The 14,534-nt window shown below is 46.6% G+C and overlaps 2 protein-coding genes across 11 annotated transcripts in view; one reads left to right on the top strand and one right to left on the bottom strand.

Moving 5' to 3' along the window:
• The window catches only part of RANBP10 (RAN binding protein 10), a 56,319-nt gene extending 48,931 nt beyond the window's left edge, over window positions 1-7,388 (bottom strand). For 2 of the 3 annotated variants that reach the window (XM_053270603.1, XM_053270604.1), the window contains exons 1-2: window positions 6,321-7,388; window positions 5,433-5,544 (exon numbers count right to left, since the gene is read on the bottom strand). In XM_053270603.1, coding sequence (XP_053126578.1) covers window positions 5,433-5,544; window positions 6,321-6,558 — 350 coding nt within the window. In that variant the 5' untranslated portion in view covers window positions 6,559-7,388. The remainder of the gene's footprint in view (window positions 1-5,432; window positions 5,545-6,320) is intronic. The other variant, XM_053270602.1, reaches the window with a different exon arrangement.
• The window catches only part of TSNAXIP1 (translin associated factor X interacting protein 1), a 27,015-nt gene continuing 19,479 nt past the window's right edge, over window positions 6,999-14,534 (top strand). Inside the window, exons 1-5 of one of the 8 annotated variants that reach the window (XM_053270595.1) lie at window positions 6,999-7,017; window positions 10,296-10,322; window positions 10,697-10,787; window positions 12,388-12,485; window positions 14,019-14,148. In XM_053270595.1, the coding sequence (XP_053126570.1) occupies window positions 12,439-12,485; window positions 14,019-14,148 (177 nt within the window). In that variant the 5' untranslated portion in view covers window positions 6,999-7,017; window positions 10,296-10,322; window positions 10,697-10,787; window positions 12,388-12,438. Of the gene's footprint in view, window positions 7,018-7,607; window positions 7,677-9,081; window positions 9,314-10,295; window positions 10,323-10,696; window positions 10,788-12,387; window positions 12,486-14,018; window positions 14,259-14,315; window positions 14,338-14,534 lie in introns of those variants that run through there. The other 7 variants (XM_053270593.1, XM_053270596.1, XM_053270594.1 and 4 more) reach the window with 7 other exon arrangements.

Here is a 14,534-nt window from a genome sequence, read left to right as displayed (position 1 = left end):
TCTGGGGAAACCAAAGCAAAATGGCCGCCATTCAAGCCATTCCACTGCCTGGAGTGCTTTCTTCTAATATCTGCACTGCTCCCTGGGAGGTTGCTGGGGCAAAACACTGCTGCTCTTCCTCCATGTGAAGAAACCCCAAAATGCCTTCCAGGGGGCACCTGGCTCTGGCCTCTCTCTGCTGCAGGGGGATGGCACACATTTCAACCCTATTCTAAACAATAGCTGGAGCAAAGCATTTTATAAGTATCACTCACTCACATGAAAGAATCCAGGTCCTTTACAAACACTGCATACCAGAGATGAAATACTGGTTGTGACAGTAGCACAAATCCATTACTGTATTAACAGCTCAACCCCAGTGTTCCCTCTAACAGGGATTCCCAGATTTTGACAGCAACTCCCAGAATCCCCAGCTGCAAAGGCTCTTGCTTGGGCATTATGGGAGTTGTAGTCAACAACATCTGGGAATCCCTGTTAGAGAGAACACTGCTCAACCCCTTTCTACAGGACAGCAGCTCTCACGGTCTGGCATGAGTGCTCATCTGGCATGGCCAGAAGACCACCCTCAGGACAAAAGCAGGCCTCTGGATGAACAACTCAGCAAGCTATCCAATGATGCCATGCCACACTGGTACATGGATCGCTTACCAGAATGAAGATAGGGCCATAGCTCAGTGGTAGAGCACCTGCTTTGCACGTGGAAGGTCCCAGGTTCAATCCTCAACATCTCCAAGTAGGGCTGGGAGAGATCCCTAGAGCCTGACTTGCTACAGTGAGAGATTATGGCTGACTGAGGCTGGAAAATAGATTTCCATATTCAAACTCACAAAAATCAACACTGTTATGTTACTGTACTAATGCCATGGGGAAAGTACTGCACTTACCAGAATTAGATAGCGGATATCTGCAATGGCTGTCCAATAATTATGCAGACCTACTTATGTGACAACACCAAAGCATCACATTATTCTTTGAGTCACCTCTACTTCAAACAAAAACAAACATAACCCAGAATCACCGGCTGAGTACATAAATATGTTGATACTACTGTTAACACCACAGAAAGCACTGAGCAATTTTCAAAACAAGTATCCAATCTACTATGTCCTGTTGCCGCTGCTGGAATGCTGACCATTAGCACCTTGGCACCTAAACAGAACATGAACATGCTCAAATCGGAAAGTGTAGATGCTTATGAGACTGCAGAGATTCAGCCTTTTGGAAGCCCACAGGAACAAACAGTGTTCAGAGTCTTCATTGGGAGCTGAGACTGCCTCTGGAGTCCAGCATCTATATATATAATCCTCCTGGTTGCGCCTTTAGAAAGTGCGTCCCAGCGCCCAGCTGAATGGCTGGGCGGCAGAGGTGCCTGATAGGCTGAGGTGGCGAGAGCTCACACACGGCAGGAGGCCACTGAGCTGCTGCCAGGGAAAATGGCGGTGGCCGCAGTCGCGGTGAGGCAGTTAGTATTTCGTATCAGCTCTCTCCAACCATTCTGGAAACTGTATAACTAGTTTAATTTGCCCCTCTAGGCAGCATTTGCAACTTAACTACAGTATTAGTAACCCAATTTGGTCCAGATGCCATTAGTGCAACAGATGCACCAAAGATGCTGCAGCTGCTCTATTCTATCTCCAGGATTAGCCAAGCCAGCATCTTTATTTACTCAGATGTAAGCAAGGCACTGCATCAACAGCTGGATGATATCTGCTGGAAGTGGAATGCAACAATGGATTCTCCCAGATCCTCCATTGCAGTAACAATTCATCCTAGCTAGTGGTAGTAGAATACTCCAGTTCAGACATCTGTATCTAGCTTATCCAACAGAAAATCTAACTATTACATTGGACACATTGGATATCCACAGACACTGGCACTGTAAGAGAACTGGGGTAGGTCTGACACACCTTGTGTGGCACTGCCCAATACTTCTCCATTTTGGAAGGAAGCAATTAGGAGATGGGGCCATAGCTCAGCACTAAATCATCTACTTTGCATGCAGAAGGTCTCAGATTCAATTCCTGGCAGCATCTCCAAGTAGGGCTAGGAAAGACTTCTGCCTGAAACCTTGGAGAGCTGCTGCCAGTCAGTAAAGGCAATACTGAGCCAGATGGACCAATGGTCTGACTCTGAGAAAGCAGCTTCCTATGCAATCACACACAATATGGTGCTAAATACTGGGATATGTCCTGAGGCCCAAGCAATAGGCTTAAATTGTGAATCATTTTACTGGTTAAGCAGAAAGTCTGTCAATACAGGAAATCGGGAAACACACTCGAAATGCTAAACTGGGGGGTGGGGGTGGGAGATTTTGCCAAAAGATTTCTTGAGCAATCTCAAGAAAGCTGGCAAGAGTTCCTAGACCTTTCTGAGGACTGGCCATCCAGTAACAACTCCATGCGTACTGTACCGACCCTTATAAATACAAATTTATTTCTCTCTCTTCTTCCTCAAAGAACTGAGCAGAGATGATATTTAGCTGGGTGTGTGTGGGACTCAAGAGCAGAAGGAATTAGACCTACCTGTACTGTTCAGAAACAAGACTTAAATAAGAAAGATTTTTACAACTGTATTAATATTTTGCATAAAATCACTTTCCTTTGCACAGTCATTTCCATACCTTGCAAGAATTGACAATTATTATTCACAATTTTATCCAGAAAAACTGCACATTATTAGTAACCATTGCTTTTTGGCACAGACACTGTGCTCTCATCAACTGAACAGAACCAAATAGGCAGTATAACCTAATCTAGTACTTCAGGAACAAAAGATGCTGTTTAGCCAGTTCTCATGGATTCCTCTCTGAGCACTACATGAAATTCTCCTAAAGTCTAAAATGTGCTCAAATTTCATCGTCCACTCTGCCCAACTGACACTTCTTCCTCAGTTTACTTCACAGGAAAATTACTTAACCTTGCTGTTTCCATTTTCCATTTTCATGATGTGGGCAAGGGCCATCCTAATTCAAAAATATGGACGGAGTCTTCACACAAAAAATATAGCCATGACTAGTGCCTATACTACTGCACTACCTGCATGCTTGGAATCCCTGTCTCACACACAAGTACCATGGCCTTTTATTCCAGTTGCCTTGTTTTGAAGAGACGCAAGTACAATCAGTATGGCACCAAGATGAATGAATTCTGAACAAACATAAATCGTATGCCCACAAGTCCTTGTTTTGGCTGATGTTTTTCAAACTCTCATAGAATGATGGCACCAAGAAAATCTCCAAAGAAACTCTGACAACCACAATGTTCCATATTTAGTTTGTCCATAACAATTAATTAATAATACATCTAAACTGAACCAAAATGACTAGTATTAGTTGCAGGTGAGATACTTCCTTTAGGTCTGAAAAGTTCAATGGATGTTCTAGACCATGGTGTTTGTGCAGCTCTGATAATACTAATATTTTAGAAAAACAGACCTCTGCTTTCGTCAGATAACCAACAAGCCACTCATCCTCAGCTATCTTGCAATCCTACATTGCATGACTTGCCTACAAGAAGAATGAACAAAACATCCACTACATTTTGGATCAGTAATCTTCCACTGATTTGCCAAACAAAGACTTAAGCAGTAATGGGAGTCTAATTCTGATACAAAGAGCTGGCAAGGTTGGTGTAGTGGTTAGAGTGTTGGACTGGGACTCAGGAGACCTATATTCAAATCCCCACTCAGCCATGAAACTCATTGGGTGATTCTGGACCAGTCTCTTCTCTCTCAGCCTAACCTACCTCCCAGGGTTGTTGTGAGGATAAACACAACCATGTACACCACTCTGGGCTCTTTGGAGGAAGAGCAGGATAGAAATGTAGTAAATAAATAAGCTCTACATTAAGCTGCAATTTAACATACAAGAATGGAAATTATAGTCAAAGTGCTGAGACAGAAGCTGGCTTGGCTAAAGCTCAATACCAATGCACCCCAAAGCAAGTTTATTCTGGATGTAGCATAGTTTGCCCCTGCAAACCCTGGTTACAAATCTAAACATTCTGTGTCACTATTGATCATCAGTTGTCTGGAGAGAATCCCAAAAATGGAACAGCACAAGCCTCTGGTTCAGTTTAGCAATGCCTAGAGTAAGCAGATCCTTCAAGAACAGCTGGCATCTGATGTCTCACTTTAGCAGCCATCACAAAATGCTGCTGTAGTACCAGAGTGAGGAAATCATATTTAGGAGATATGTTTTTCAATTTCCATACCCTTACAGAAACACTGGATTTACACCAACATGATGCCCACAGGTGTGATTTCATCAGTATTGTCACAACACACAATCTACAGCCTAACTATTCTTCAAAGCCAAATCTACCTCCTATTGCTAAGCTCTTATTTCCCACTTCTATAGTGATTCCTCTTCATGATAAAGTAACAACAGCATAGCAACTGATCTAATTTCCTCTATTAAGAGTTCTACATTTGATCCTGCAATCACAGCATTCAAGCTGATTTGGGGGGGGGCACAGTTCTTTTTAAAAATCCTTTGGTTTAATATGAACAGCCTCAAGAGCAGCATGGACTACAAAACTTTCAAGACTACTTACACTATACTGAATATATGAAACTTCCTTATGCCAGATCAGACCAGTAATTCATCTACGTCAAAGATCCTTCCTAGTCTTACCTGGGATGCCAGGATTGAGCCATGGCCCTTCTGCGCGCAAAGCATGTGCTGAGCTACCCTGAGACTACCCTGGAATATTTTTTTTGGAAATGACAGCCTGAAGTATCACAAAGAACAATATTTCCTGATGCTTTTTTCTGTGGATGAAAGCAGTCTTTTACCTATTGATCAGGGGATTATGGACATGCAGTTTTCACTGTCCTGTAGATAAACGGCTCATCTATTACCTCAATTTCTTCATGTCCACAGAATTGCCTAGTTATAAGCCACCATACACTGTGTCTTGGGCAAGTGCTTGCAGAGACTTTTACAGATGGTTTCCCACCACATCCTTAACAAGCACTGCCATATTGGATTTCAGCCTCAACACACTAACAAGTAACATTGGAATTTTAAGATGTAAGGTTGGTATAATTACCCATAACAGTCAGCAAAGGGAGCAGCATAATAAGCATGCCTCATCTCAGTATATATTACTGGCTTGGCATTTGATGGCAGGAAGTCAAACCGGTTTTTTAGCTTGAACTGGAATTGAACCTGAATCATAGTTGCATCCTCCCCACTGGACCTGAATCCAAACCAAATTAAAAACTGGCTCTGCTCCTCATTTTAAAATTTCACTGGAAAAACTTTGTATCTATTGGGCTACAGAAACATCATGTGTCTCCTCCTACATTCCCTTTTCAAGACTTCCTCCCCTCCAGTTCAAGCACAAGCAGAGAGGAAACAACTTTAAACCCTCCAAGTCAGGAAACAGAAAGCCAAAACTGTCCAAGATCAATCAGAAGCACACACTTACCCATCTCTGCCTTTACTGACTATCTTCACTTCAAAGTAATAAATACCACAGGCTGCAGGGATCGGGTGGGTAGCCCTGACTGAAGCAGCATCCTTGTGATTTTTCCCATGTCCTGCAAAAAAGATATAGAAGTGTGTGGGAGGTATTAAGATCACAGACCCTTTTCCTCCTCAGTGACAGCTGTCAGACTAGAGTGGAGACTTTGCAAGTGTCAGAATCATTCTCCAAGAAGCCAAGAGGAGGAAGCGGCTGCCTCACTGATAAAATAATGGGCCTCTGCACTGCACCATAGAGGAAAAGACAGGGAGGCAGCACGCCTAGCCGTGGTTCTTCCTTTGTCTGTCCTCAGCAAGCGATGAGACACATCCACAAACACACAGTCCGTAGTTTAATGAACATGCCAGATAAGGGGGCTCTTCCGAGGGGCTTGCGATGGGGCATGGGAGAAAGAGGCTCAGGCTGACAGCCCCTGGCAGCTCTGAGGCCAGCACGAGAGCCCCCTTTGGCCTCGATTTCAGCCCAGGCCGGGCAGGCCCTGGGGAGACCCCATTTCTGTCAGGGAGACCAGGCACCTTCCCACCTGAGTCCAGCACCTCCCCGCTTGGACAGTGCCAGGACGGGCTCACGACGCCTCTGGGCCACTGGCCTTCCTGGCTCTGCCACCCCCTCCTTCGCGATCCCAGCCCACACCCCCTTCTTCGATGGGCATTCTCCTCGCCCCCTCAGCTCGCCCGCTAGCCCCATCAGCTCGCCCCTCCATCCAGAGCCCTTCACCCCCGCCCCGCCTCCTGACTCCCAGCCACAGCGGGGCCCCCTGAAAGGCGAGGCCCAGCGACCCCGGCCCCGGGGCTCCGCTCGCCGCCGCCCGCCCCTCCCCGCCTCCTCTACCTTTGTAGTGGACACGCAGGTTGCCCTGGGAGAGGCCAATGTAGTTGTACTTGTCCTTGGGGCTCCAGGCGCGGGGCAGCGGCGTCTCGGCTTGGTTGACGGCCGGGTAGAGGCGGCGGAGGCGTTGGCTCAGCTCCTGCTCCTCCGGCGGGGGAGGCGGCGGGGGGGGAGGCGGCGGCGGCGGCAGGGGCAGCGCCGAGTCTCCCCCAGGTAAGCTCGCTGCATTCGCGTCCGCCATCTTGGAATCACTATTGTGTCAGCGGGAGGGGAGCGGGCCCCGTTTCCCTGGCTGTCCAATGGGAGGCGGGCTCGGCCACAATGGAGCCAAGGAGCACGACGGGACACCGAGTCCGGCAGCCTCCTTGGACCCGGCCCGCCTACGGGAGGGTGGACTACAGGTCCCGGAAAGCATGGCGCGGGAGGGCTCGCCCCCTTGGCTGCGCCGCACAGTGCGCCGGGAAATGGAGTCCAGGCGAAGGAGGCCCTCCGCTGCTGGTAGATCTGCTCGGCCCGGAGATCTGCTCTAACCTGGGAAGGCTGCATGTGTCCAATGCACTTACTAGGGAGTTAAGGGCCATTCAGGAAGCGGAGGGTAGCAGTCGGGCGGCAGCACAGGCTGCCATCTTTGGCACGTTTAACCTGGCTGGGAGGAAGGAAGCCCTTCCTGATCCCTGCACACCGCGGATTTGAGTTCCGAGTAAGCCTGCCTAGGATCCAGCTACAAATCCGTGGGTGACAGGCGTCAAAACTTGGCACTTCTTCCCGGTCTGGCCCCAGGCACGGCAGCTGTGCCTTGTCACTCATGCACCAGTGAGAAAATCCCTTCTGCTCCACAACCTCCCTCGGCTAAGGCGCTAGTCGCAAACCCCGTATCGAGTCCCTAACGCGGTGCAGGTGCAGAAACAAAACCCCTTTCTCCTAAGGAGACGGCCATGGTGCTCTATCACTCCTTTATTGATCTTGCGTAGTAGCAGCCCCCGAACAGCTCACACAGCGCCGGCGCACCTGCGTTTCCCTTAAGCTATTTCCCAGGGACAAATGCAAGGTACCAACCCCCCTGCAGCGAAACATCTCCGACATAAATATCCTGCAATGCATCAGACCCACCCCCCTGTCCCCCTCCCCTCCCCTCCCCGCCACCCACACCCCATCCCTTGCGCTGTCACCCTCATTCTGCCAAAAGCGCCTTCATATAATCCTTTGGCAAACAGGCCGTGGTTCTCGTGGGCGCCTCTAGAGGGCGCTGCGCCCTCGCTCTAGGCGGCAGGCGGTGCTTATTGCCTTGGCGACCGAGTGTAAACAGCCTCCGCAGGCTCAGCTGGTCTCTGCCATGGAGAGTCGCAACTTGGGTTTGAAGTGAGTCCGCCCGCCGGGCGGGAGGAAAGGAAGGAGGCTGGTGGGTGGGGAGGCCCCCTCGGGAAGCTCCCTCCTCCAGCTGTTCCCCCCTCCTCCGGGTCTGTGCGGGCAGGCAGAGGTCTTCTCTTCTGTGTACCTGCTTCAGGGCGGGATGCTCTTGATCGTGCTTTTTTCCAGCGCAGCAGGTGGCAGAAAAATAACAAGGAGGGGGGAGGAAAAGAGGGTGCATTTTTACAGTGGTGGGCGAGCTTTGTCCCATCATATCAGGGTGTGTGTATGTATGTATGTATGTGTGTGTGTGTGTGTATACACATATACTTATACATATATACACACACACACACAAAGAGAGATTTTTTCTTTTGTTAAAAAGATTTTTTTAAAGCATCTTGCATGAATGCTCCCATCCAAAACAGATTTGTTGATTGTTGATGGAGCTAAGTTTTGAGTAAGCATGCTCAAAATGCATGCTTACTCAAAAGTTAGTTTAAGCTTGCCAGACAGTTAACTTAAGCATGCTTAGGGAGTAAGTAAGCAAGCATGCTTGTTTTGAACATACAAAGCTGCCTTCTACTGACTGAGTCAGACCATTGGTTCATGTAGCTCAGCCAGAGGCAATCTTACCCCTGGACTCTGGGGTCAAAGTCCAGGGCCTCTACACCCCGTGGGGGGCCACAAATTGTATTTAGTCTGTCTGGGGTGGTGTGTGGTTTGTACCCTCAAGACCCTAGGAGTTAAAAGATGATGCTTAACTTGCAGCGGGGTGGGGGCTCCAAAGACCTTTTAGGTCCAGGCTCCAAAATTACCTAGGTGCATCTCTGAGCTCAGCAGATGGGGTTCTTCTGGACCTGGAGAAGCCAGACCAGAAATGGAGGCTTGGAAGTTTTGTATGCAAGGCATGAGCTATACCATTGAGCTATGAATGTTCCTGATGAACACAGGACACGGCCTTCTGCGGAGTCAGACTGCCAGGGGCGTATCTAGGGTGGGGCAGGCAGGGCACGTGCCCCGGGCGCCACTTGAAGGGGGGCGCCATTTCTTAATTTTTTTTTAAAAGGCTGCTGAAAACAAAATGGCCACTGCACATGCTCAAATGGCCTCTGTGAGGCCCTAGGCCATACCAGGCCTTACAGAGGCCATTTGAGCATTCGTGGTGGCCATTTTGTTGTAAGCTGCAATTTTTTGAAAAAAAAAATTTAAAAAATGGCTACCGCACATGCTTAAATGGTCCCTGTGAGGCCAGCAGGGGGAGAGGGAACCTATGCAGTCCCCCCCCCAGCCTTTAGGAAGCCCCCCAAAGGGGCTACAGGTAATTTTTTTTAAAAAAATAATATAATATAAGTCACTGTACACATATTCAGATATGTGACTTGTATGTGACCTTCAGACTTGTATTTTTCTGCTGATATTATGGTAAAGTTATCTGAAAGATGGGTGTCAGATGTTTGGACAGGGGGCACAATTTCAATGCTTGCCCTAGGCGCTATTTTCCCTAGATACAACTCTGCAGACTGCTGGTGCATCTGGCTGATTACTGTCTACACTGAATGGCAGCAGCTATCCAGGGTTTCAAACAGGGGTGTTTCCCACTCCCAGCCCTACCTGAAGATACTTACTTGAAACTTTCTGCATACAAAGTATGTGAGTTTCATACAACCCCCTTTCTCAGTTTTCATTTCTACTTTATGATTCAGCAATTAATCCAGCCATGGGGGCAGGTGGAGGGACCCCCCCACCCATCCTCTTTAATCTGTTGCTGGTGCTGTGGTTGCCAGGCTACGCCATGACCTCTGCTTTAGAGAGAGAGCGGGGAGTGGGGAAAGAAATATGTGGGATAAGAATATGTTAAGTTGCATTTTGAAATGCTTCTGCTTCTGCATATTTGCATAAATATGATTGGTTGGTTACGTGCCATCAAGTGGGTGTCGGCTCTTAGCGACCACATAGATAAATTCTCTCCAGGATGATGATCTGTCTTCCACTTGGCCTTTAAGTGGTGCCTTCATTGCTGTCATAATCCAGTTCGTCCACCTTGCTGCTGGTTGTCCTCTTCTTCTCTTTCCTGCAACTTTCCCTAGCATTATAGACTTCTCAAGGGAGCTGGGTCTTCACATAATGTGTCCAAAGTATGATAGTTTGCATAAATATACCTGTTTTATATTCTCACATTCTTGTGAACTCAGTTGTTGTTTGTGCCCTCAAGAAGCCATGCGTTAAAAATACTGCATGTGTCACGGTGTGTGTGTGTAGGGGGATGATGCTTAACTTCCAGTGGGGGGGAGGGGTGGTCCTCCAAAGGCCTTTAGGACCAGGCTCCCAAATTACCTAAGTGCACCTCTGCTGGGGAGCACGATTCACCAAGATTCAAAGGGCTGCACTTGCGTATATTCAAAATGTGCAGCAAAATCCTCTGCAGTTTACTCCAAAGTAAACCTTGCTAAGTTCAGTAAGAGCAGCTTGTAAAAAAGCGCCTATCATTGAATCCCACATTGCAAAGAAGCAGCAAATACTTGTTTAAATAATTTTCAATAAATAAAATACTGTTTAAATAAGTAGACCTTAGTAGGCAGGATACAGCAGTGCCTCTTTATCTTGTAATAACTTTCCTTTTTTTTCTAGGGAATGCAATCAGGACTTTGGGAAAAGGTATTTAAAGAAATAAACATTTACATTAATCTTTCGAGTTTCAGGAAGCCATGGTGCTTTATGGGTTCCATCAGCATCATCTTAATTGCTCCAAGATATTTATCTATCTACAGATTAAGCTTTTTGCTCTCCATAGGCAACCAAAGATTTGCCACCCCTCTGTCCCGACACAGAGACGAAACTAGCAGACAGAAAACAGTATGACGCTTGCCCCCTTGTGCCTCATCCACAGGCATGCAGGTGCTCCAGGGGGTGGAATCCACTCTCTTCATATGTTCAGAAGCACCCTGCTGCTGCCTCCCAACCTAGCGAAAGGCACTAAAAAAACCTCTTTTTCAATGGCATTGCATTTCCCCCTCCTTGCCATTATCCAGGGTATCATTCCTGGAATCAGAAAAGAGTTCTGATGACCAAGAAGGCCCTCCTGTTGTGAAGAAATTACCTCAGAAGAAATCCAAGGCACTAGTAAGTGGACCACCAATCACAGCAAACTGCTAACACCCTGCCAAAGACCATGCCATCTGGTTTTATTAACCTACTAATCCTTGTTGGTATCATGGGGAGCTGCCTTTTACTTTGTCAGGCTATTGGTCCAACTAGCTCCATACTGTCTACACTGACTAGCAGCAGCTCTCTGGGGTTCCAGATGGGGGGTCTTTCTTTGCCCTACCTAGAAATAACAGATATTGAGTCGGGGACATTTGGCATGCAGAGCATGTGCTCTCTTCTGATGAGCTACAGACATTCTCGTCCTTGAACATCCATGCATGGAGGATGCAGGGCTAAGCGTGAGAAGATGCTGTGCTGTCAAAGCAGGGGAGCAGCGGGGCCGATGGAAGCACCTCCTGGATGGCTCAACATGATTATTGTTTGCCTACATTATTTAATTAAAATGTTGGTACCTGGTTCCTCAGTGAGCCTCCTCAGCATTAAGTGATGTCTGAGCATCATTTGAAAAGGTGGGAAACATGTCCTAGTTCCTGGTTAAGTGAAGAATTGCCTTTATTGAGTGGGAAAATGGGGAAGCAACTCAGTAACTAAAGGTATACTTGATATGACTGCACATGCTAACGGGGCAAGACATACTTTTCAAAAAGTGGTAGCTCTTTTTTATTTAGCATTGGTTTTTAATTTGTGTTACCGCTGTCTTGATTTTAATGTCTGTTTTCTCTTGATTGTAAATCTCCCCAAAGGCATTGGTCAGCTGGGCAATATACATATTTTATACATACATACATACATACATAATCGGGAGAGCGACTGTCTCAGTTCAGCCAGAGTAGCATTTCTCAGTGGCTATTGCTGGGGTCTCCTATGTGTGTAGATTTTGTTTTAAATTTTGTTTTAGCTCCCTGGGGACAGAGAACCATTTTCTCAGCTACATAAACTGCTTTGAGAACGTTGTCGTTGTTGAAAAGTGGTATGTAGCTATTTTAATAATGATTCATAGAGGTGTATAGTGGCCCAGAAAAAAGATTGAAGGCACTTAATTGTGAGGACCACTGGTGCCCAGACAAGGCCTCTTCCAAAGAGGAAGAGAGCTGGTCTTGTGGTAGCAAGCATGACCGGTCTCCTTTGCTAAGCTTGGTCTTCCCTGGTTGCATATGGATGGGAGACTACATGTGTGAGTGCTGTAACAGATTCCCCTTAGGGGATGGAGCGCGAAGAGCAGAAGGTCCCAAGTTCCCTCCTTGGCAGAATCTCCAAGACAGGGCTGAGAGACACTCCTGCCTGCAACCTTGGAGAAGCCACTGCCAGTCTGTGTAGACAATACAGAGCTAGATGGACCAATGGTCTGACTCAGTAGAAGGCTGATCCTATGTTGAGGAACAGGAACCTATTCTGGCCCCTAGCATAGGCTGGGAGCCTGAAATCCCAGGAAGCCTGCAGCCTCTGAGGACCTGCCAGGCAGTACCTCCTCCAATGACCCCAGTGCCCAAGAAGCAGCAGTCTTCAGAGAGCTGAGTCCCACTGTAACACTGTACCCTTTCTCATCACCTCCGGGGCCTCAGGAGCAGTAGTGGGGGCGGGGGGAATGTCCACAATTTCTCTTTGATCCTCTTAGACTTTCTCTAGAAGTCAGCTGTCAACATGGCCTGCATATGCACCAGGGCAGATGATCCTACAGAACCGGAAACCCTGTTCTTTCCCTGAATGGCAAAGGTATGTGTGCATGACATTATAAACCAGTACATCAAAGTGAAGTCTTCTGGGCGGCTAGGAAGAGAACACTTTAGGTTGGTTCTTACAGCCAGCAATAGGGTAGGACAAGTGCCCTACCCAGGTTTCAGTGTGCACTTACAACAGAAGTGTGCACTTCTATTTTGTGATTGTATGCTGGTAAAAAGTAAGGAGGTGGGGGAAGTGATTTCTGCGAAGCTCACACTGCACCATCTCACCCAGTAGCTCACCCAGTAGCTTACCCAGAGTGCACCATCTTACCCAGTAGCTGTACCTAGCTTTTCAACATGGTAGGACGAAAAGACCTCTTACCCAGCTGATACTTAGCAGATGGCCACCTCCTCTGCCTCCTACCTTGTTTTTTACAAGCAAACGGTCATAAAATGGGGAGCACGTACAGTTCCGGAACTTCGGTACTTTGGCACTTGTCCTACCCAAATGACCCAAACAGACCCAAATCGCCTTTTATCTTTACCACACAATGAGGGGATATCTTTTTTCACTGCTACTTCTATGAGTTCAGCTGAAATCATCATCATCATCATCATCATCATCATCATCACCACATAAATCACCATCAGCCAGTTACAAAAAGCATCTTTACTGGGAACAGCCTATATTTTGCGACAATATCTATAATAATAACAACAATATTAATAATAAAATTCAGCCATCCTAGGTCCTTGAGAAAGACTCAATGTCTAGATAAAACAAACCAGTCAATAACACCTGTCTGACTGTGTAAACAAGAAATAGTAGTAGTAGTAGTATAATTAAACTTTATTTGTTAGCTGTTAGTAAGAGTGTATGTGTATAGCTGGGTTCTATAACGTTTACGAATAGCTATTGTTACTGTTTGAGCTGTATGTATATATTTCTCTGGTCAGCAATCATCAATAAACGGAACTGAACTGAGTGTATATGTCTACAGATTTTGGGCACAGAGAAAATTTTAAAGCTGCAGTTTTCTAGCTATGAGGCCTAAAGCACTGCCTTAAACAAATATTATATGGAGGCTGTTAGAAGCTACAGTATTATATCAATGGCATACCCAACAGAAAGTATGGTTTCTGTTTTAATTATTTCTGTTAACCCTTCCTCTAATTGCCTTATTTAGTAGTCACAGTACCTGTATACCAGAGGTTTATGTGGACGAACTGCATGTTTACACTACAAACGTATATTGGTTTTATGCCATTTTAAACTACCATGGCTTCCTGCAGGATCCTGGGAATTGTAGTTTGGTGAGGTGCTAAGAATTATGTTAGCTATCTCTAGCTGTCTCAGAAGGATTCTGCAGAAGAAGGGATAAGATGTTGAACCAGTTTGTAGTTTGGTTATGATAGGAACTTTCCTGCCAGTTAGACTGGCGTTCACAACTTTGCTAGTGCATTTTGAATTTAAATCCTGAAATGATAGTCTTTTGGAAAGGATCTTACATGATAGCACAAATGGATGGTATCAACATATGGAGATATGCTTTCTGGGTTGCATAGTAGATTTTCTGCCTTTCAGCACCAGCAAAGAACAAATAGCTGCTTCCGTTGCAAAGCCACGCTACCTTGAAGAGCTGGAATGCCACCTGCGGAAAGAGCTGCAGTCTCTGGACCTTACTAAAGGGAAAGTTCAGGAATTAAGGCTCCAGGTCTGAGGGCAACACAACTGTTACAGAGACCCTGGTGACTGTAAACCTCGAGTGTGAAGTGCAACAGTGTTCGTTTAAGCCCCACAGGAGAGTTCTTAAATGGAAAGCAGGTGGAAATAGAAGCCTGCTGTGGCCAGCCTTGAAAACAAAATTGTACTTAATGTCTAAACAGTGGCAGAAGGTTTCTTAGTAAGCACCTGCTTTGTACAATGCTCATTTCTCCTTCTATTGAGATAGCTGGAGAGGACTCACAGGACCTGTGTGAAAAGAAGGAGGGCAAATAAGCCTATAAAGCAGGCAGAAACCATTGGGTCCCACTCAAGGCCTTCAGGTCCTGTTTTATGGGTCATCAGTCGAGTCACATGGATGTAAATGAGGGTGCTTGT

This window comes from Hemicordylus capensis, chromosome 9 (genome assembly GCF_027244095.1).
Source record: "Hemicordylus capensis ecotype Gifberg chromosome 9, rHemCap1.1.pri, whole genome shotgun sequence".
Classification (NCBI taxonomy): domain Eukaryota; kingdom Metazoa; phylum Chordata; class Lepidosauria; order Squamata; family Cordylidae; genus Hemicordylus; species Hemicordylus capensis.
Note: the sequence above shows the minus strand (reverse complement) of the source record. Positions and strands in the feature narration are given on the sequence as shown.